The 24766-nt window shown below is 33.9% G+C and overlaps 2 protein-coding genes across 2 annotated transcripts; one reads left to right on the top strand and one right to left on the bottom strand.

Annotated features, from left to right (window-relative positions):
- Window positions 1-5742: 5742 nt before the first annotated feature.
- On the bottom strand, window positions 5743-6635 carry LOC114755779 (uncharacterized). The gene is made up of 2 exons (XM_028944647.1): window positions 6017-6635; window positions 5743-5777 (listed from the first exon to the last, which is right to left on the bottom strand). Exons 1-2 carry the CDS (start codon window positions 6633-6635, stop codon window positions 5743-5745), a joined length of 654 nt encoding a protein of 217 aa, XP_028800480.1.
- A 6215-nt stretch (window positions 6636-12850) lies between these two features.
- On the top strand, window positions 12851-15723 carry LOC114755778 (plasmodesmata-located protein 8-like). Its single transcript, XM_028944646.1, has 2 exons — window positions 12851-13634; window positions 15560-15723. Exons 1-2 carry the CDS (start codon window positions 12851-12853, stop codon window positions 15676-15678), a joined length of 903 nt encoding a protein of 300 aa, XP_028800479.1. The 3' UTR covers window positions 15679-15723.
- The last annotated feature ends 9043 nt before the right edge of the window (window positions 15724-24766 follow it).

The raw sequence follows: 24766 nt of genomic DNA, 5'->3' as shown, positions 1-24766 counted from the left end.
GATAAGGATATATTTAGGCATGCTAGATGGGGAAAAAGAAAGGGACATTCTCCTCGAGTAACCTCTCAGTAATAGTCAAGCCAAAGGTTTATTCTTGAAATTTTGAGAATGAAATTTTTAAAAGAGGGGGAGAATTGTCACATCTCAATTTTGAGGCCTAGGAACCCTAAAAGTAGTCTAAAGAAGGTAGGATACTAAGCCTCTTGAGCAGAAGTCCCAAAGATGAGAAAGGAAGCCAAAGCAGTTTCAGGGACTAAATTGCAAAGTAAAAGTTTTCATAGGCTGAGGTGTGATCAAAGTTAGAGGTTTCGGTAAAGTCTCAAGGACCCAAAAAGAGAAAAGAGAGTAGAAACAAGCCAAGGGTTAAGTTAGACACCTTAAAGAGATGATTGTATGAAGTTAAGTCCAAAAAAGGACCAAATTGTAAATTCAGAAAGTTATGACCAACAGGGCTAAAAATGGAAGAGTATACAGAGAATTCTAAGAAAATCCCAAAAAAATAGGAAATAATATTCTAAGGCTCTTTTGTGAAGAGAAATGACGAAAATACCCCTGAGACAGCTTAAATGGAATTTATAAGGTTGTGAGTAGTAAAAAGTACACTATTTGAGGTAATTATTTGAAATAGCAAGAGATCTCAAAAATGTATACAAAAATGAGATTAAATGGTTGAGAGGTTGTACTAATTTATAAAATTAGTCCCACAACCAAAAGACCAGTGGAATGGATTTAATAAATTAAAGAGACGATTATGCTGATAAAAGGGCATTTTAGTAAATGAATTTTTATGCAAGGCTTAAAGGAAGTGTTATGGCCTAAGAAAATTTATAGATACTCTCTTAAAGGGAATTTATGGAGCAGACAGAAAAAATTTTTGAGCTCCGAAAGCCCATAAAGAAAGCCGGAGAAACGTGGGCCAAGTAAATTCGGAGGAAACTTAAGGATTAAGTTTTGATCCAATGGCTAAGATCTAATCTCCCTTCTCCTCCACCACGTTGTGACACTTGGCATCTTCTAGAAGAATGAGGTAAGGATGATGCAAGAAGCTGATGCAATGATGATGTAAAAGTTAACTTCAAGTTCCAAGATTGCCCTTATCCTTTCTATTAGCCACCAAGGGCATTTTAGTCCATTCAAGCCAAATTTTTGGCTATAAATAGGCACTCCCTCCCCTCACATTTTGGCCAAGCAAGGAACCATAGGGGAAACTCTGTCGCTCTTGCATTTAGAGAGAGAAAGAGCTATTTTTAGTGAGAGAAAGTCTACTTAAGTTCAAGAAATCACCAAGGTAAGCTCCTAAGCTCTTTGTTAATTATTGTGGGCTGTTTATATGTGATTTTATGTAGTTTTGGATGGTCATTTTCCATGGAGAGATACTGCTAAAATTTTGAAAATTATGGAAGTGTTTAATCAAGGGTTTAAAGCATAGACTACACACTTGAAAAGGATAGGATTTGTTTAGTTTTAAGTGAGTTTTGGAAAGAAAATCCCACCCCTATTTATGAAGATTCAGTTCGGCCAAGGAGAGAGAATGGGGTTAGAGTTAGATTTGATTAAATTTGATGCTTTCAACATGTTTAAATAATGAAATGGTGTAGGGAAACACCAAGAAATGGAGCTTGGAAGCATTCAATTTGAAAATGGAAATTTGGTTTTCAAGACACCCCTATTCGGCCAAAATGAGATCTATAGGTAGGGATTGGATTTTCACAAATTCAACCAAATATTTAGATTCCTTGGGCAAAATTGTGTAGGATTAGCCTGAGAAAATAATTTTTACAAAGCTAGAATGTTAATCCAAAATTTTAGAGGACAGGTTGAGTTCAAGAGAGCTAGTCTTGAACTTCATGTAATCTAGTGGTCCTAATAGATTGTATGATCGATGTGACTATGTTTAGAACCTTGGAAGATCCAAGATGATGTTTGGTGATGTTGACCGATTGCCCACATGGTTGGAAAGTCAAGGGAGTCAAAGGAAAAGTAAGAGGAAAGCTTGAGGTGCAAGGTAGTAAACTTACCTATTGTCATTGCTTGATGTTGTATGCATGTGTGTTGCTGTGTACATGTTATTGAATGTCATTGTGATATGTTTTAGCTGCTGTAATTGCTATTCATGATGAGTAGATTATATTTCTATAGCCATGCATCAAGAAGTTAGCTTTGAGCATGCTAATATGTCACTAATTAACAAGAGAATAGACAAGTTGCGTGTAGTGCATTAGCCATCTAGCATGACTAATATGGTATTGTTTGCTACTGAGATTCTCCTGAATCTCGCCCCTCCCTAACCAACCATTTAGGCCAATCAATGATGGGCACTAATGGCATGAGAAGCAAGGAGAAGAAAGTGGAGAATTATTGACGTTAATAATTGAGACTATGTTCAATGTATAATTTTCCTACATTGTAAATTATGTTATGAATGCCATCAATGCAAGGTATGTGCTTAGAATATTTATGGCATGATTGAAAGTGTGAGTGTGAATGAGGAAGATCAAGCCCAGGTTTTACATCCCAAAGTGAGAATTAGGCGGGAATAATTCTGTTTTATTGAATGATTCTGAAGTAGAGCGGTACAAAATATATAAAGCTAGGCTACAGTGAAAGATAAATGATTAAATGATAAAAAGAATCTATCATAATCTATCCTAATCAGGCTAGAATCTCAATCTGTCTAATAAACTAAAAATACAATGATAGAAATAAATGAAACACAGCTTATTGGGCTTAGGCTTTATCTTCCAACACTCCCCCTCAAGCTGGTGAGTAGATGTCGATCATTCCCAGCTTGCTCCTATGTCCTTCAAATGAGTCTCTGGGTAGTGGCTTAGTAAACAAATCTGCTATTTGATTCTTGGTTCGAATGTGAGATAAATCAATGATACCACCTTTTATTTTTTCCCTTATAAAGTATCTGTCAATTTCAACATGTTTTGTTCTATCATGGTGCACTAGATTTAGAGCCATTTCTATAGCTGATTTACTGTCACTCTAGAGTTTTGTTGGCCCAATATGCATCAGTCTCAGCTCTTTTAGAACTCTAATTATCTAGATTCCTTCGCAGACCCCAAGAGCTAGTGCCCTTTGTTCTGCCTCGGCACTGCTTCTGGAAACTACTGGTTGTTTCTTGCTTCTCCAGGTAACTAGATTTCCCCATAAGTAAGTAATGTATCCAGTAGTGGACCTCCTATCTAGTAAGGACCGCCCATGATCAGCATCCGTGTAGATTTCTATCCCCCTGGACTCTCCTTTCTTGAAGAATAAACCTTTTCCTGGATTCATCTTCAAATATTTCAAAATTCTGTACACCGCTTCCATATGCTGTTCTTGCAGTTGATTCATAAACTGGCTTACAACTCCCACAGCATAACGTATATCTGGTCGTGTATGAGCCAGATAAATAAGCTTTCCTACCAACCGTTGGTATCTTCCAGTGCAACCGGTGTACCATCTTTCTTGTATTCCAAATTGCAGTCTGTCTCTATAGGAGTTTCTGCAGGTTTAGCTCCAAGCATTCCTGTCTCTTGCAACAAATCTAGTGTGTACTTTCTCTGAGAAACATTTATTCCCTGTTTGGTTCTACTAATCTCCATCCCAAGGAAATACCTCATATGTCCCAGATCTTTCATCTCAAACTCAGCTGCCAATGATTTCTTTAACTTTCTTACGGCACTTTCATCGTTTCCTGTAATCACAATATCATCTACATACACTATTAGGATAGTGATTTGATCACCAGCATGTTTTATATAGAGTGTATGATCTGATTGCCCTTGTGAGTATCCCATTTTCTTCATTGTTGCTGAGAATCTTCTGAACCAAGTTCTAGGGGATTGTTTCAGTCTGTATAATGATTTCTAGAGTTTGCAGACCTTTGAGCAATTTGTTGAATTCTGGAGGCCAGCAGGTATCTTCATATATACTTCTTCTTTAAGATCTCCATTTAAAAAGGAATTTTTCACATCTAACTGATAAAGTGGCCAGTCTAAATTTGCTGCTACTGATAAGAGGACCTTAATGGTGTTAAGCTTTGCTACCGGGGCAAAGGTTTCTTGATAGTCAACCTCATATGTTTGTGTATATCCTCGGGCCACAAGTCTTGCTTTATATTTGTTTATGCTTCCGTCTGGATTGTACTTGATGGTAAAAACCCACCGACATCCCACAGTCTTCTTTCCTGAGGGTAAATCAGTGATTTTCCACGTTTCATTCTATTTCAATGCTTCCAACTCTTCATTGATAGCCTGTTTCCAATTAGAGTTACCCATAGCCTCTTGAAATGTCTTGGGTACTCTTTGACTGGAAAAGTTTGCTACAAATGTCTGCATTCTAGAAGATAATTTGTCATAGGAAACAAATTTACTGATAGGATGCTGAGTACAGGATCTTATCCCTTTTCTGAGAGCAATTGGCCACCCAAGTTCTTCAGGATCTAACATTGGATTGGAGACTTGGTTATGCCTTGGAATGTGAGAGACTCTATTATTCTGTTGCTCTTCTGAATCGACTTGTTCTTCTTCATTATCTGATTCAGTATTATACTCCTGGTCCATCCCTACGCTCACCTCAACACCATTTTCCACATGATCGTTTTGTTCAGTAGAGGAGGCTTGTGGGTTTGGATTTTCAGGTTCGGGTTGAGTAGAGGACTGTAGGTTTTCAGATTTGGGTACAACCAGGTTTGGTTCAGGGTGGTTGTCTAGGCTTGTTTGAACTAGGGTACCCAAAGTTACCCATTCTTCTGTGTCATAATTCTCTCCCTGCATGGGCAATTTGGGATAGTAGGCATCTTCTTCTGATAAAACAGCATTCTTAGTGACATAAACTCTCCTTCTTGTAGGGCAATAACACTTATATCCTTTTTGGGTAGGGGAGTACCCAAGAAAAATACATTTTAGAGCTCTTGAATCAAGTTTGTTTCCATCATCTCGATGTATGTACACTACACACCCAAATACTTTCAAGGGAATGTTTAAAACCAGGGGTGAATTTGGGTAGGTTTCAAGAAGTTTTTGAATGGGAGTTTGGTAGTTGAGTACTCTTGTGGGCATTCTATTGATGAGATAGGTTGATGTGAGAATAGCTTCTCCCCAAAAATGGTTTGGAACATTCCTGGCAATCATAATGGCTCGGGTGACTTCTAGGAGATGTCGGTTTTTCCGTTCAGCTACTCCATTTTGTTGTGGGGTGTATGTACATGAGGTTTGGTGGTGGATTCCTTGCTGATCAAGGAATTCCTTCAAGGTTGTGCTAAGGTACTCTCCTGCATTGTCACTTCTTAATACCTTGATTGTTCTTTGGAACTGAGTTTTTACGAATGTGTGGAAACTTCTGAATATGTTGAAAATTTCTAATTTTTCTTTCATTAGGTATACCCAAGTCACTCGTGTGTGGTCATCAATAAAAGTAACAAACCACCTAGCGTTAGAGGTTGATTTAACTCTTGCGGGTCCCTAGATATCACTATGTATCAAGGTGAAGGGTGCTGTTGGTTTATAGGGTTGTATGGGGTAAGAAGTTCGTGTTTGTTTTGCAAGTTGGCAGGTTTCACAAAGAAAAGGAACTGAACTTTTATTCAATAAATCTGGAAATAAATGTTTCATGTAATCAAAACTGGGATGGCCTATCCTAGAGTGCCATAATAATACATCCTTATTTGAAGAATTTGAACTAAACAACGCCTTGCCCACTTGTTTATTGGTGATCCTAGAGTCTTCAAGATAATATAGTCCATCTCATTCTTTAGCAATACCAATCCTCCTCCTCGTTGTCGAATCCTGAAAAATGCAATCGGTATCATCAAAAAACACTCTACAGTGATGATTTTTAGTTATTTTACTCACTGATAGCAAATTACATGCAAGTGCCGGGACTAATAGAACATTTTTTAATTCTAAGTTATCTGAGATCTCAACACTTCCAACACCACATACTTTGGAAAAAATTCCATTAGCAACTTTCACCTTAAGATTCTCATCATAACAATACTTTAGGATTTTGAACAAAGCTTTATTACCCGTCATATGATCTGTAGCTCCGGAGTCAACAATCCAAGTGTTATCACTGGTTACCATGGCGTTTAAAGCTATAATGGAATTACCTGACTTTACCAAATTTGCTGTAGGGTTGGTGGTTGAGTTGTTATGTTTCTCCAGGATTCGTTTGAGCACTTGTAACTCTTCTCGACTAAGAGTTTCCCCATTCTCTTCATTCTCGCTAGTCGTAGCAACATACCCCCTACTCTCCGGTCTACGTTTTTGTTTTAGATTTGCTTGCTTGCCGTGTAATTTCCAGCATATGTCCCTAGTATGACCATTTTTGTTGCAATGATCACACCATCCTTTGGAGTTCTTCTTTCCTCTCTGTTCTGGTCCATTGTTGCTCTGTATTGTCAACGCCAAACTCTCAGATAGTGCAGATACACTTAGGGTAAGTTGCTTTCTGCTTTCTTCACACCTAACCATGTCGAAAGTTTCAAATAGTGATGGCAGCGGTTTCATACCCATAATTCTTCCTCTCACATCATCAAACATGTCAATGAGACCGAGTAAGAACTCATAGGTTCTTTCTTTTTCGACCAGTTCCCTATATAACCGGGCATCACTGCTACACTTCCATTCATGGACATCGAACATGTCCAACTGCTGCCATAAACGTCATGCTTCCTATATATTATGTCACCGTCATGCTTCCTTGTTTCATCTCTCTTTGCAATTTTTTGATTTGAAACAAAGCAGCAGTGTTCTCCATAGCAGAGTATGTTCTTTTTGCAGCATCCCATATCTCCTTTGCTGTCTTAGCAAGTAAATAGCCTTCACTAATGTATGTCGTCATGGAATTACATAACCAGGTCATTACTAGATTGTTTTCAGCAAACCAAGTATCATACTTCAGGTCATCTGGACTTGGTTGTGGAGCCTCCCCAGTTATATATTTTTCCTTTCTTCTGCCTCGTAGGTACATAAGGACGCTTTGAGAATTACTTCCGTTCAACTTGTGAGAGATCAGCATCTGCTGCGTTTCTGTGACCATTCTGGATTCTATTCCCGTAGGAGGAGAAGAGGTGGGACCCGATGTAGACGAAACCGACGTAGAAGAAGAAGAATGAGACAGTGCTGTACCTGCCGTTAATGTTGAAGAAGAACGTCTCATTGTTCCAAACAGAGGCGGAAACTCTCCAGACTCCATCTTCCAACTGCTTGTTCCCGTCAGGTTCACCAGATTACACGACTGTGATTGTGCCTTTGTTGTAACCAATCAGGTCGGTCTTATTGGCTGTCTTCGGTGCGACGGATTACTCGATTAGGAGTGTGGCACCATATGACTAGTTACCCTGATCTTAGTCGCTGTCTTGTATGCGGCCGAATCACCCAATTGTGGACGTGACTGCATGCGACCAGTAAAGTCGGTCTTAGTCGTGCTGAAAGCGGTGACTTTCACTTTCTCTCTCGCTCGTCTTAGCCACACTGAGGATGGCGACTTTCACACTCTCTCTCTCGCTGGTCTTAGTCGCGCTGAAGGTGGCGACTTCCACTCTCTCTCACGCCGGTTTGCGACTTCTACTCTCTCGGTTGCCCGCTCTGATACCATGAGAATTAGGTGGGAATAATTCTGTTTTATTGAATGATTCTGAAGTAGAGCGGTACAGAATATATAAAGCTAGGCTACAGTGAAAGATAAATGATTAAATGATAAAAAGAATCTATCATAATCTATCCTAATTAGGCTAGAATCTCAATCTGTCTCATAAACTAAAAATACAATGATAGAAATAAATGAAACACAACTTATTGCGCTTGGGCTTTATCTTCCAACATAAAGAAATAAAAATAATTAAAGTAAAAGTTAGTTAAGGGATAAAGCGTAGGTCCTGGAGCAGTTAGTTTCGAGCTTCAGTTTGACCTATCAAATGAATAAGTTAAGCTATAAAATTTAGTATACTTATAGTACACATCTGAAGCTTTAAAATAAGAGGTAGATCACCCCAATTGGATATGTATATAAAGAGACATGAATTTTCAAAGTTAAGGCACAGAATCTGGAAGTTCCAGATTTTTCCAAATGAACAGTAATACTTATCCAATAAACTGTACAAATTGGGTAAGGATAAGTCTAATTGGATATTTTTACCTTACATAGCATTGAAAGAGATTTCCGTAGAATTTTGGAACACCTCCATTCGATTTTTCTAGAATTAGTTATAATTATTCAAAGTTGGACCTGTAATTTGAAAATTAGCAGAGAACAGTAAATTTTCCAAAAATTAACGTCCAGATTGAAATTTCTAAGTTTAAGACCATCCAAAGTGGTCTGAAATGACTCTAAATGAATGATAAGGTATTATATAAGTAAGATGTAACATGGATAGTCCAACTCCTAGATTTTTTAGTATTTAGACATAAAAAAAAGTGAGATTGCAAAGAAATCCTAGTAGCAAGAACCACAATAATCACGCTAAACATGTAATGCAAGAATGCCGTATGTCACTAACTAAATGTCATGTATACCAATACGCTCTTGTGCCATGGAAAGGGAGCAATCAAACATACCATCAAACTACTCAACGTTGCATAAAGCCAAGGCACATTATGCATAGAGTTAATCATATCATCATCCATCTAGCTCTACCATATCATGGCATAGAAAAATCAAGCAACACATAGTAAAACAAGCAAAGCAAGTTAGCATTCAAACTGCAAGTTCATTGCTACCTCTTTAATGTTTAAAGCTTTCAGTGTCTTTTACTTCCTCTTGTTCTTCTTTGTGTCCTTGATCAATTCCTATCAATTCATGCACAAATATATGCCATATTATCAATAATGTCACATAAAATACTATTAGGTATCAAAACAACTCTTTAACCCCTTTTTCCTTTGACTTTTGACTTCAATATTTCTCTTTTGTTTTGACAAGTCTCAAGAGCTACTTCTACATAATCTTTCATGTAGAATTCAAATATAAACTTGGCTTTATCAAAATCAAACTCCTCCCTATTATTCTGTCCTTGGCTGAATAGTATATATATTAGGGTTAGAAATTCCATTTTTTGATTCTAATACTTTTAAGCACTTTCTCTTAGTGTTTTCCTACACAAAATCACATTCTAAACTCATTAGAATCATCAAATTAATCTAAAACATCTCCTAACCCTTTAAACCTAGCCTGGCTGAATTGCTTCTATAATTAGGGATTTGGAGTTTCTTCAAAAATCAATCAAAACATCAACCAAACAAGCTAATCCATGCTCTTAATCATGGTTTCCACCCTTCCCTAATCATTCCTCATTGTTTCAAAAATTAGATAGCATCTTGCTCATGATTTTTGGCCATAAAATTCCCCTTGAAACTTGCTACAAATATAGTCAAATGGAAGCTCTTATATACCTTAATTAATCTTTGATATTTGCTTGATAAATTCTTGGTGATTTTAGTGTGTTCCTCCCTCTTTATGATAAGTTTTTTTGTAGTAAAACCTTCCCCCTTTAAGTTTCCAAAATGACCAAAATTGAAAGCATAGAGGGTATATATAGGTAAACATTTCAGTCTCTTTGCCCTCTATGTGTCACATCCCAATTTTTAGGCCCAGGAGTCCTGGGAGTAGCCCAAAATAGATAGGCTACTAAGCCCCTCAGAGCAGAAGTCTCAAAAATGAGAAAAGAAGTCAAAGCAGTTTCAGGGACTAAACTGCAAAGTAAGAAAGTTACTAGGGGGCAAACTTGCAAGTAATGTTGAGGTTCCAGAAGAGTCTCAAGAGCCCAGAAAGAGAAAAGAGGCTAGATACAAGCCAATAGTTAAGTTAGAAGCCCCAGAAGAAATGTTTTATGAGGTTAAGTCTAAGTAAAGACTAAATTGTAACTTCATAAAGTTACGGGCCAATAGAGGTAAAAATAGAAAATATATAGAAAATTTTAGAAAAATCTTAGAAAATAGAAAATAATATTCTAAGACTCTTTTATGAAGAGAAATGATGAAAATACTCTTGAGGCAACCTAAATGGAATTTATAAGATTATGACCTTGTAAAAGATATACTGATTGAGGTAATTATTTGAGATAGTAAAAGATCTAAAAAATGTACATAAAACTGAGGTTAGGAAGCTTAAAGGCTATGATAATTTATAAAATTAGTCTCACTTCTAGAAGATTAGCATAACGGTTGGAATAAAATAGAAGGCTCAATTATGCTGATGAAGAGCATTTTGGTAAATGATTTTTATGTGAGGCTTAAAGGAAGTGTTATGGCCTGAGAAAATTTATAGATCTTCTCTAGAATTAAAAGAAATTTATGGAGTAGACAAAAGAATTTTCTGAGCTCCAAAAGGGTATTAAGAAAGTTGAATAAATGTGAGCCAAGTAAATCAGAAGAAAACTTGGAGACTAAATTTAATCCAAGAGCCAGGATCTATTCTTCCTTTCCTCTCTATTAGATTTCTGCCACCTAGCTCTCTACTAGGAGGATGATGTATTGGTGATGTAAAAATGTACTTGAAGCTTCAAGTTCGCCCTCACAATTTCTACTAGCTTTCAAGGGCATAATGGACCATTTAAGGCATAAGTTTTGGCTATAAATACCCCATCTTAGAAGAGCATTTTGGCAAGCATTTTTAGAGGAAAAACTCTACCAAAAATTAGAGAGAAAAATGTAGGGGTGAAGGCCAGGAAAAAGGAACAAGATTCAAGCTTCAAGATCAACGTATGTGGTGATTCTAACACTTGTCTTGATGCCTATTTCGATTAAGTGATTTTTAGTATCTGGTTCTGAAATTTGGCATGATTAAAGTAACTCTCTAAGCTTTAAATCCATAGGTAGAACACTTCATTTGGATATGTGTATGATTTATGGTGATTTTTCAAATTTAGGGTTTAAAATCTGGAAATAGTTTTGATCACTAGAGTAGTAGGAAACTTTCATACAATTTTGGTACTGTTTTGCACAAAATTGGTTTCCTAAAACTATTTTTCCTTTAAAGAGAACTTAAGGATCTTTCAATAGGACTTGCAACCACTCAGTTTTTATTTTTTTTAGAACCAATTACAAATTTTCAAAGTTGAGCAAAAATTCTGAAAATACTGATGAACAGTACCCACAAAGCAAGTCTTAAACTTTGTTATCTCTTGGTCCTAGTAAATAATGTGACCCTTGTGGCTATGATTAGGACCTTGAGACATTCAAGAGAATGTTTGGATTGGGTTTTACTAAAAGCTAGATGGTCCGGAAGCTTAGGGAGCAAATTGAAGAATGAGAGAAAACTTATGGTGCAAGGTAGTGAACTTACCTATTAACATTGCTTGATGTTGTATGCTTATATATTGATATGTACATGATGATTGGTTGATGTTGTGACATATTTTGAATGCTGTAATTGCTATTTATGATAAGTAGATTATGTCTCCATAGCCATGTATTAAGTAGGTAGCATTAAGCATGCTAATATGTCACTGATTAACAAGAGAAAGAAGGAAGAAATTTTACCTTTCAATTCCCAATATTTCTCATTCTGATTTCGTTGTATCAGCTAAACTTTCTATCTAATTTCCAATAATCTTTTTTGGACCTTCAAAAATTTATTTCTACCCATCACAAACCTTATTTTAATACAGGAATGTCTCTTGAAATTTTCTAGAATTTATTTCACCCTCTAACTACCTGTATTGAATTTTCTTCGAAATCAGGTTTTACATATAAGATTTCGGTAATAATTATTCTAAAATTAATTCTTTCACTTTCAGAGTTTGAAAATAATTTTATAATATCACATAAACTTCAAATAATTTTCTCATATATTTTTTGGAATTATTGAGGCCTCTATATATTTAAAATAATTGTTTCTGGCTGATTTTTCACTGTTTTACCATGAAAGCCTCTGTTTACAGATAATTCTGTAATACATTATTTTCATGTTAATTCTACTTCCAGGGCCTCACATATAATTCTAAACTCTCTATTTTATTTTTCTAGGATTTTTCATGAATTTTCTGGGATTTTTATCTAATTTTTCTATTTTGCCCTTCTTGGACTGATAATTTCAAAAATGTCAGTCCGGTTCGGGGTCGGATCTTAATTCAAAAGTTGTTCCGGCTCTAAATCTTGACCCTCTATCTAATTTATTATTTACACTCCCAAGGTTAAAATTAGCGGGATGTGACAATTAACAAGTGGAATGATCATTAAAAAAACAAAAAATTGTGTTGTTAATTACAAAAACAATTCCCTGATTATGACATAAGTTTAGGCCACTTGTTAATCATCTAATTTATAGTATTGTTAGTGGGCTTATTCCACTTGTTAATCATCTAATTTTTATTGTTTGTATGCTTATTTCACTTCTTAATCTCATAATTCTCTTAAATTGTAATTAGGAAAGATAAGCTTACTATACATATATTTTTGTATACTTTTATGGGCTCATCTTCTTTTGGGATAAAAAAAATGCTCCTTTCCAAAGCCATGGTGATGGTTAACCATTTTTAAAAAAAATTAGGGCACCAATGTTTTTTCACCCATAAAATTGAATTTAATTTAGTGTTAAGGGAGTGCAGTAAAGTTTTAGAATTCATTGCAGCTCCTGAAAATTAAATTTGCCACAAGGGGTGCAACGGATTTTTCCATTGATAACTTTTTGAACGAGCCCTCAGAGATGTGAAAAAGCAAAGGTCGACACTGGTGCCACTAATACTTTTATAACCGATGAAAGTTGATGCTATAACCAATGAAGATACACAAATAGGGCCATGACAAGCTCCTTTATCTAATCACTGACAATAAAGACCAAAAAGAACTCACTACATCTTATTCTTATAAACAAGCTACACAAAAAGCTCCATACTGCAGAAAAACAAGCCAAAAGAATAATGTTGAGAACTCGTCCCTTATACTCCACTCACAGCATCATCTTCACAACATTCAAACTCTCTTCTCTCCTTTATCTCTTTTCTTCAGAACTCACTTCTCATGGCTTCCAAACCATACCTCAAACCTTCATCTATGCAGGTTGCTCTCAAGAAAAATACGAACCCAACACAGAATTCGAAAGTAACCTAAATTCTTTTCTCTCTTCAGCTTTTAGTTCATCCTCTCAATTTTCCTACCACAGCTTTTCCATTGGAAATAACAACGAAAGCTCAATAACACTAACAGATCCAGCCACAATCTATGGTTTGTACCAATGTAGGGGTGATTTGCAGCCTATAGACTGCAGAACGTGTGTTGAAACGTCTATTCACCAAATAACCCTAGTTTGTCCCTATTCCTTTGGAGCTATTTTGCAGCTAGAAGGATGCTATCTCAGATACGAGCATGTGGATTTCTTGGGCAAGGCTGACACAAGCCTTAGGTTCAGAAGGTGTCGGAAACCGGTGAAGCAGGTCGACATTGACTTCTTCCGGCGAAGAGATGCTGTTGTTACAGATTTATTAATGGCTGCTAATAATGGGTTTAGGGTTAGCAGAGAAGGTTTTGTTGAGGGTGTAGCTATGTGCCTGGGAGATTTGAGAGCAGCAGATTGCTCCTCTTGCCTTGGGGAAACGGTGGGGAAGATGAAGAGCTTGTGTGGAACGCAAGCAGCAGAAGCGGCTGTGTTCTTAGCACAATGTTATGTTCATTACAGAGCCTATGGATACTACGAGGAAGCTTCTGGTACGTCCTTTATTCATGTTTTCTATCTTTCGTTAAACATTCTAGAATTTTAAGGCATTTCCAATTACTGTAGTCGTGGAATATGCATTAATGAAAATTTGAACAGTCTCAATAAGTTGGAAGTATTGAGATTGTTTTGAAAATAAAAGAATAATCCAGATTCTTTATTAACGGAAAAAAAACTTGTCATTGTTCATGACGGATTTTAATTATGCAAATTTAATTGATATTCTTCTGGATTGTCTTTCCTTCTAATGTTAACATAATTTTTTTTTAAATTTGTGGTAATTAGAATATCATTTTATCCTAATCTAACTTCCTTCGAAAAAATTTTTTAGATTAAATAACAAGATTTTAAAATTTAAAGCCGTCTAAATTAACTCGAAAAGTCCAGATATCTGAACTGTGCCATTGACGAGATGGCTCAATTGGGAAGATCTAGCTATTAAAAGGGTATTATATATATATATATATATATTTAATTTATATATATGGGGTTCATTTCTTTTATTTTTATTCCCTTTCTCTTTTTGCTTTGTTTTCCTTTATTTAAGAGATACTTTGCCAGATTGCAGACAATCAAAACTTGACCAACAATGAAGAGTTTGACCACCTGAGGTGAACTAATCCCTATGATTTTTCTTTAAAATAAAAAAATAAACTCAGGCAACATGAATTCCTCCTCTGCTGCCTTTTTAATTATTATAAGCAGTTGCTGGCCAAAAGAATTTACAGCCACTAGTTTCTTTTGGCTGTGATCTTAATTAATCTATCTTTGGAATTAAAGTATATTGACCTGTCTTGAAATTTACACATTGCACAGTCCCCTCTCTGAGTTTTCCCAAGAGGGAAAATGCTGACGCATAAGCTTTCATGTAACAATCATGTCAATAGAGGAGACTTATGCATAATTTGAAAATAAAAGGGTGGGTCACTGTAAATTTTAATAATCTTAAAGGAAAAAATTTACTGCAGAATATTCATCCACATTTGAATGAAATTTGTTTAACACTAACCCCATTCTTTAATATAAGACCTAGTCAACTAATTTGATAAAATTAAAAAATTACGTAATCATAACATATGTTACATAATCTTTCTTAAATACTTATATGTATTATTAAATTATATATCAATTTACAAATTAGGCAAATTAGTTTGGACAAAAAACGATAAATATATATTTACTTTAAAATAATTTTTTAGTTTTTCTTAATCTCTCCAAATTAATTAACTGAGTCTTATATTAAAGATTAAAAGTAGTACAATACAATATGTAATTAAAAAAAAAAAGACACGACACAAGAATGGCCATTTTACATAATAGGAGCATCAGAGACTTCCCAAGGAGGAAAATATTGTCTGAAGTACATAAAGTATATGAACTACATGAAGTATATATATACAGTTTTGTACTTTCTTTTGGATCATGGTCTTCGTTAATTTTCAACCTTTACTTTAAAATATTTCTGTGCTTTTCCACCTTCTCAATTAGATTTGGCGCAAAGCCACCCCTGCTGATCTTTAGCTAAAATACATCAAATGAAAATGCACACATTCATAACAGAAATACCATAATTGAGAAAATTAGATGATTTATCAATTTGATAAAATGAAAATAAAGAAATATATATTTATTTTATTTGCTTATACAGTTGAAATAATACTTTTTTATGGCAACAGATAGCAAACATGATAACAATTTCCTTCTACATTCCATACCTAGAATAAAAATATATAATGTGTATATGCCTGTATTTATTCCACAATGTCTATTTCTTTCCATTGTTTTTATTGTAAAAATGAATAATTTTTTTGCAATAAAAATAAAAAATTCTCTCGTCTCTCTCTCTCTCTCTAATCTCAGTTCATTTGGTCAATTCTATACGTACCAAATGCCTGTGTTGATATGGTGCTTTGTGCAGATTCCTCAAGGGAGGATCGAGTGAGGAAAGCAACGGCTATTCTATTGGGATTGTTGGTAGCACTAATCATTCTTATTGGGATTCTCTCTATTTGCCAAAGAGCAATGCGTCAAAAATAAATAATTTTCCGAGATCATCTTCATAATGATGATGGCTGGGGGGATGAGAGGAGAGAAGGTGGGGGGGGGGGGAGAATATATTAGAGAATAATTCTTATAGTCGTCTTTTTTGAAAGGTTCAAGTGGAAAGAGAGAAATTGGAGAATGTTTACTTTTTATTTGTACGCATAGTCAGCTTTCTTTAATTTTTTGATTTGATTATTATTATTCAATTATCGATAATTAGATTCTTCATTCTTGCAGTAGATTATCACCTTCAGTTCTTTAGTTCGCATCTTTTAAAATTCTCTTTGTATTAAAATAAATTTTATTGATGCGATTAATTGTTTTGACATCAATACATTTGAATATGAATCAAACAATAGACACCGAGTTGATTTTTCACTTGCAATGACAAAGAACTTGAGATCATCTTCTCCTAATATAATTAAAGACGAACATACTCGGAAAGTAATAAAATGAAGTTCATTTATTTATTGGAAAATTATAATGCTTACTTTAATTGTTATGGAAGCAAAGTATTTATGCTGCCCCGCCAAAACCAAAATTAAAAAAAAAAAAAAAAGGGCGACGAAGCATCTCCTTTGTCCGCCCTATAGTTTGATTTTGCATTGGTGGGCTGAGGGCTTGAGGCCCTTCTTTATACCAAAAGAAAGACGAAAGAGAATAAACGCTTTTTAATTGGGCATTTTATTTTGTTACTTTATTGCGGAAAAAACACACACAGCGTATGCTTTTAATTTCTAAAACATATAAATTAATATAATCAATTTTTTTCAAAAAAAAAAAAGCTCAACGTCTTGAATTTGAAAGTTGAAACACATTTAAAACCAATTGTTGCCATTTTATGTATCATAATCATTTAATCATATACTTTTAATAACTATTTATTGATACAAGTAAGTTGATAAACTCTTCAGAGTTTATATTATTGTCAGGAGTTTGCTAAAGTTTGACAATCTCACCATGGTAAAAATAATTCTTTTGAAACTTCAGATTATGTTGAATAAAATTACTGATAATATTTTTTCTTCTCTCTCCAAAAATCTTAAAATACATCCAAATTTGTTCCCTCTTATCATCATATTTATAAAAAACCTATTAACTACTACTCCTCCGGTTCTTTTTATAAGAGCTTATAACCAAATAATGCATTTTTAAAAAATGGTTAAAATTAGTTAAAAATAATAAATATGTAAGAAATGAACTTTTTCTTCCGAGTATGCCCATATTTATAAGGGGCAAATAAGAGAGAGAAATAAAGTAGTAATGAGTGAAAGTATGAGAGAATATAGTATGTCAAGTTACCAACCTTTTAATTAATGCAATGTATAAAATTATTTAGGGGCAAAAGTGGTAAAAATACACTAAAGCTTTAGAGAACCCCAATTAAGATCTTATAAAAATAACTAACGTACTTCAAATTTTAAGCTTATATAAAGAACCGGAAGGAGTACTTAATTGGATTAAAAATTTTAGTTAAAATTTGGTAAAATTTTATTGACATTTCAAAATTACCCTCAATAGAATTCATTAATTAAAGGAGATTATTTAGTTAATTGGAAGCTTATATAGTTAGTTAGAGAATATTAAAGCAAAGGATACTTAAGAAAAAATTAATATTTATACACAAAAGAATCTTATATTAGGTCACAAGAGTACGGAAGAGATTATAGAAAAAACATTGAGTAAAAAATCCGCAATATATATATATGTAGAGAGAGAGAGAGAGAGACCAATATTATATCGAACCTTATTATATCAAATGATTTTGTATTATTCTTATTTTATAAAAAAATTTATAGCAAAATGACATGCCCATGGAAACAAAGCATGAATGGAAATTTTGACAATTATATATGAAGTTGGATAATAAATTAATAATTATGAACAAGGGTATCGGCTAGAACATAGTCAACATGTATGCTGGCAATTCTTTAATACAACAATTAATTAAGATAATAAGTCATTATCAGATATTACTATAATTTTCTTCATTTGTTTTCATACAATTATTATGAGTGCCAACTATAATTCACGTATTAATAATTATTGTAGTTAGGTGGACAATTCAAAGGCAGGCTGGTGGCCGCTCAACTTTAATTTACACTTTGCCAATTTGCACTTAAAAAGGCAGATCCTGCGTTAATTTGCAGGCTCAGCATAATGTTAAGTGTACAACGATGAATTTTCACTTCATTGGACTGTTAAAGAAAGTATTTCCTTCCATAGCTTGATGTTTTACTGATCTTCCTGTGTTTTTCAAATGTTACACACACACACACACATTCAAATGAATATGTTAAAATCAATATCATATTAATATTAAACATTTGGGTAAGCCATACTGTTTATAAATTATAAACATTCACCAAACACATTTGCTTATATTTGATACTTAATATATACTTGATAGGCAAACCTATATTTGACTGTTATTAAACATGAACCGTCAAATGTATATAACAATTGCTTGACAGTTAAATAAATATACGTCAAATAGTATTGGATATAGTTATACTTGATAATTAATTGTAAATACCTATCAAGTAAGGACTCTTAAAATCCTTCAAATTTCGTTCCTTTGTGTCTCAGCACGAATAACGCATGTGCCATTTGAGATCCCACCACTACGATCACTCATTGCTGCCCTCGTTAGCTTTTAAAATGATCAATTCTTAAAATCATCAACTCACCTTTGTCTTTCTTTTCAAACGCCGGCTTCTCAAAACCCTCCAACTACTTCGCCAACTGCTTTGCCTCTGTAATGTCATCGGTTACACTTGAAAATATTTTCTAAGCCACTTATCATCTCCGGAACACAGTCAACTATTACATGATTCATCAAGAACATTTGATGGCCACCTAAAGAAACTCAACACTTGTGTTTACACTCCTCACACCAAGAAACAAAATATTGATCATCTTGATCTTCAATCTAAATCATCCCTATATCCTACATCTAAGGACTCTTCCTTCAAAGGCATTTAAATTTTTCTAGTTTAGCTTATTCTGGTTTTTGTTTGTTTGTTTTAGTTTTGTATATGTAACAAGGGGATGCTTAGTTTAAAATAATAATAATAATGCATCACCTATGACCTTACTTAATGATTATATGAATGAACTATCAAATAGTTGTATTTTTCAAATTTCCATAAACTAATACTATTTGACAGGTTTTCCCAAAAAAAGGAAAAATTTCAAGTAAGGACCGCATTTGGCAATTAATTTCAAATAGGCCCTAAAAAATTTCTAAAATTTCACTGAAGGACCCAGGGGCAAATTGAAATTAATTGCACAATCATTTGATAGAAATGCCTTGCAAAATGCGATGTGCTGAAAATGAAGAAGAAAGAAGGAAAAAGGAGAACTGAGAAAATCCAGGGGATGATGGTCAATCTGAAGGTGCATCTATCGCCTGTCTGTGAGAAGTTGTCACATCCTGCAAAAATTGACCCTAGTAATGGATATGAAAAATTAAGTTAAGAGCCAATACAAAAGGTAGACTGGCTGACAAAGCCAGGTATGACCTAAAATCTGAATAACGTCGGACTAATATTTTTGAAAGTATCGGTCCAAGAAGGGCAAAATAGAAAAATTTGAGAAAAATTTCAAAAAATTTCCAAAAAAATGGTAAAAAGGTAAATTAGAGGTTTTGGAACCTCAATAGAGGCCGTAAAGGTAAAAATAGTGTGAAAATAGATTATTACGAAATTTCTTGAAAATAGAGGTTTTCAGGAAAAAAAGTAAAAAATAGGAGGAAAATAATTATTTTAAATAGTTAGAGGCCTCAATCATCCTGAGAAAAATATGAATTAATTATATAAATATTTGATTGAATTTATAAAATTGATTTTAGGCCTTGAAGGTACAAGAATTTATTTCCAGCAAACTTACTGATAAAGGCTTATTCGGGAAAAATTCAAAATAAATAGTTAGAAGTGGAAAAAATCCTAAAAATTCACATCATATTCTTATATTAAAAGAGGATTTTTCATGGAGATAAATGTAATTTTGGAGGTCTATAAAAATTATAGAAAGTTACTAGTGAATAGTAATCGATAAGCATCAATATTATTTGGAATTAATATTTTATTATTGGGCTAAATTCTTGAAACTTTCCACATCAAAAATGTGCCTCACATAGGCCCAAGAAAGGCCCAAAAATTCATGCAAAATGGTGGCCCAATAATTAAATGGATTTAAGCCCAATTTTAGTTAAAATATCAGTAGGAATGTTCTGGAGACTAGACATATGGCATGATCTAAAAATTTGATGGCCTGATGGTAGCCACATGGCCATTTTTTGCTAGCTAAATTTCGGCCATTGATGAGGGGAAGAGATCAGATTTTTTTTGTCTATAAATACCCCCTCAATTTGGAAAATTTTGGCCAAATAGAGAACCATAAAAGGAGGTGCTACCAAACTGAATTCTTAACCTTGAAAGAGAGCCTTCAACTGTGCAATTGAAAGGGAAAACACCAACCTTTGATCAAGGGCTGATTGAGGTAAGTTTGAGCTTTGTTATGGTTATGATTAAAGCTTGGTTTGGTTGAAAGTTTGAGTTGTTTTCTAAGAGAAAATTGCTGCCCATTTTTTGTCTACATGAGTTTGTGTTAGGAAAGGATAGAAGCCTTAAAAATGAGTTGGAATCGTTATGTTTAAGTGATGTTTGAATTGATTTTTGGAAGAAAACCAAGTTAGGATCATTAAGTAGTCAATTCGGCCAACACATGTTCTTGGGGTAGGAGTTTGTTTTGATGTGTTTTGATGATTCCAATGAGTTCAAAATGTGTTTTTGTGTAGGGAAACACCAAGAAAAAGGTTTTGAAATCATTGGAATAAAAAATGAAGATTTTGGAACATATACTACTCCTATTTGGCCAAGTCTAATTGAAAAGGAATGGATGTGATTTTCTGAAATCTGATTTGATATTTGGATTCTACATGAAAAATTATGTAAGAATGGACCAAGAGGTTTGAGTAAACAAAGAGGGAGTAATTATGTCAAAAATCAAGAAAAAAGGGGTTTAATTAAGCTTAATGTCAAGCATTAGTGTCTATGCTTGAATTATTGATAAATTGGAATGTATTTATGTGTGGATTGATAGGTTTTGTGGAGAAGAATCAAGGAGGATATTGACCCCTTGAAGAGTCCGAATTATATTAAGTGAATAAGGTAACATTGAATCTAATTTAATTATTTTTCTTGCTTACTGTAATGCTTGCTTTATTTTTTTTTTAATGAATTGATTGGTTGATACTATGGTAGAAATGCTCTTGATATTTGATATGCTTTGGCTAAACGTACATTGAGATGGAATGTGAACATATACTAATTTTCTTGATGGAATAATGTGCTATTCATGGAATTGGAATTGATTATTGTGCATTATAACATGTCACATTTTGTAAGGCATGATTAACATAATAATTATGATTCATCACTACTGAGATTTCTATGAAATCTCACTCCCCTCAATGTATAAATAGTAATAGGAATCCCAGGTGGTGTTACCAAGGGCAAGGAGGAGGGAAAGGGGATTCATTTGGAGGATGAGGAAGTTTATAGCTATTGAAATAATATTTTGTAATTATATACATTGTTATGTATTGTTGTAAACTATGTTGGAGTATTATATCAACGATTATGGATATTTACATGTAAGTAATTGATCAAGGATTTATGTGTGAGTATATGGTATATGATTGGAAACATTATGTGAAAAGAAAAGAAAAGAAAAAAATCAAAAATGGCAAAAAGGGCGATGAAGGTTGACTTTTTGGGAATAGAGTTTGATCAATGTGATTTTGAGCAATTGAATGAATCTGGAACTAAAATTTGACATGATTACAGATCTCATTTTTAGCTTTAAAACAAGTGATGATTCATTAAATTTGGATTTTTGTACAGAGAGATATGCCCTTCCAAAATTGGGCATAAATCCTCAAAAATTAAAAAATGACCAAATGAACAGTACTACTTTGAACGAAATTTGGGATTGATGCATGAGATTTGGATACTAATAGTATTTTTCCTCTAAAGAGCATGTCAAGAGCTTTATATAGAACATGGAATAATCCCATTTCAATTTTTTTATAATTAGTTATGAGTTTTCAAAGTTGGCAAAAATTTCAATGAATAGTGAATAGTAACTCAGAATGAAAGTTAAAATTCTTGAAACTTTCTCATGCTCAAGACTTGAATAGTGGTTCCAAATGGTTCCATTTGTTATATAATGAGGTAATAAAGAAGGTGTGACAAAAGTTGCTGTCAGTGTTGGTGGAAGTGACAAAAATTGTAACTCTGCCTTACGGTGTGGCATTATGATCGTCTCTGGTGCTCGGTGTGTGAGGTAAAATATTGTTTTTCAAAATTTTCATTTTATTGAGCTAACTTGTTGAGCACAGTTAGGTTGTGATGGTTGAATAATGTAGAAATGAGTATTTAAATGCATGAGTAAGTAGGTAGTGAGGGAGGGAAAATTTGATGGCGCTTTTAATTTTAGAAAGAGATTATTATCATCTTCTTGTTTGAAGGTAATAAACATGAGGTGTTAGTGATTTTTGAAAAATGAGGGAGAATGAGTGAACACTGACTATAATGCGTTGTTGAAGTAACTTAGGGAGGGAGAAATGAAAGGAAAATGGGTAAATGTGCTAAAATAGGTGATAGGAAAGCGAAATGTGCAGAAAAATGGTAACTTAAAGTTGTGAAAATATATATTTGGATTGTAAATTTTCAAATTAGAGTTGTGTAGGAAAATGACAATTTGATGTTATGAAAACCCATATTTCTGTTGTCCAATCACAAATTCCTGCTGTTAACGTATACTGCCTATTATTATTCAAAGTTCCTTGGAATTGATAGTTGAATAATGTGCAGTAATGGATTATAAATGGCTACTAGTGGTCGGAAACAATTATTTGCATCTTCCATGTGAGAGGACAATTTGTGAAGACCTTAGAAGGAAATTTGACATATGAAGGAGGTATTATAAGTGGAAGATTGATTAGAGAAGGGATGATATACGAAGAACTACAAAGCATGATGTAGATGATGTTTGGCCAGGGAATTGTCAATATAAAATGAAGTTAGTTAGTTTTGACATGGAAACATTTTTGGACCTTGTCGATGATATTAGAGTTGGATGATTAATTAAGTACAACGATAACAGTGGGCATGTTTATGTTTGTGACAATGAGAAAGACTTGAGACAAGCATCACAGTTGAACAGTGCACAAGAGTAAGTTGTTTTTAATTTGATTTATTTAGATTTTTTGTATATAATAAGAGATTCGTATAATTTTCATAAATCGAATTGTAAAACTCAAAACTTGTATTTGTGTATGTAGGATAGATGATTTGGTCGAACCTTCTTTTGTAAGGTCAATATCTCCAACTGTATTCGATGTAGGCATAGATAACCTTAACACATCTCTAATAGAAGGGGTGCCAACACCGATAGGGATTGAAAGAGGGCAAAGATGGTCAAACATAGGAAGTATAGGTATGGAAATGTTACCAACCCCAATGTCGATGATGAATTCTTCAAAGCAAAAAGATTTGTTGACATCAAAAGGTCAAACTTTTATTATTGCTACACATTTCAAAGAATCATTATATAAGTATAGCCTCGCACACAAGCTTGCATACTGATTTGTGAAAAATGATAAGCATAAGACTCTTCTCAAGTGCATTGTGGTTGGTTGTGCATGGAAAATTTCAGCATATGGTGTAGATAAGAAGAATGCATTCCTAGTTGTAAGAAGATTTAACAATGAACACTTACACTATGCACAAGACAACTTAGTTGTCCCCCATAAGAAAAAGTGTAAACTTATTTCAGGAGTGATTGTAGATGAGTTGAGTTCTAGCATAGACAAATGTCCAAACAACATTAGACAGGATTTGGAAAGAGAGTATGGGTTGAGCCTCAACTACCAAAAAACATGTAGGGTGAAAGAAAAAGCATTAGGGCAAATTTATGGTCGTCCAGAGGATTCTTATATGTTAATCCCTAGGATATCTAAAAGGCTAAAAGAAACTGATCTAAAAACAATAGCAAAGTGGGTTGCATTATCAGATAATAGATTTCAAGCTATATTTATTACGTATGGCTACTATTTGGAAGGTGCTAGACCCATATTATATATGGATGGATGCCACTTAAGTGGTCTGTACAAAGGGACTTTATTAGGAGCACAAGCATATGATGCAGATAACGAGTTATTTCTACTTGCACTTACAATTATGGGAGGTGAGACTTTCAAAGAGTGGGCATGGTTTTTGGGTAGCATAAAGGATATTACTGGATCACTAGAATTAATAATAGTATCGGATAAGCACAATTCAATAAAAAGTACAGTGCAAGCTGTGTTTAGAGGAGATTGTCATGCTTTTTGTTATCATTATGTGAAAGAGAAGCACAATGCTGAATTCTTAAAAATGACCAGGAGAAAGAGGAAAGAAAAAGACCAATAGACAAACAAAGAAAGTTGCTCTAAAATTACTTAATTCAATTGCATATGCAAGACTTGATAGAAACTTTGATCGTAGTATGGAGAAGCTAATGAGATTTTATCTAGAATTAGGATAATGGCTGCAAAGGAATGGAGACATTAAGTGTCACACCTTATTATCTGATCCATTTAGGGTTTAATCAAAACCATTTTAGACCATATTGGATGGTCTTGGGCTCAAAAATCCATGAAAACATTGATTTTCGGATTTTTACTGTTCATCGAGTAAAAATCCAGTTTTCTGGCCCAATTTCAAAAATTCATAACTTAATCTAGAAAAATAGAAATGGAGTTGTTCAAAATTCTATAAAAATATCTTTGAATGCCCTTTCAAGAAAAAATAATCTTATGAACCAATTCCATTTGAAAAAGTGTCAGGTTTTTGTGAAATTCACCTCTGTCCATTTGGCAAAAATCCCTTTTTCAGATTCTGAACCTTAACTTTGAAAAATAATTAAAAATTGTGTAGTTAGCCATTTTTAACATGCTTCCTATCAATTTGAAGCTCATGACGTCAACTCTAAGCATACTAAATTTCGTACAAAGATTCTTTCAGTAACCTAA

Source organism: Neltuma alba, unplaced genomic scaffold (assembly GCF_004799145.2).
Source record: "Neltuma alba isolate B1F8T4 unplaced genomic scaffold, ASM479914v2 tig00010339_pilon, whole genome shotgun sequence".
NCBI classification, from domain to species: Eukaryota; Viridiplantae; Streptophyta; class Magnoliopsida; order Fabales; family Fabaceae; genus Neltuma; species Neltuma alba.
This window is presented reverse-complemented; position numbering and strand designations above follow the sequence as displayed.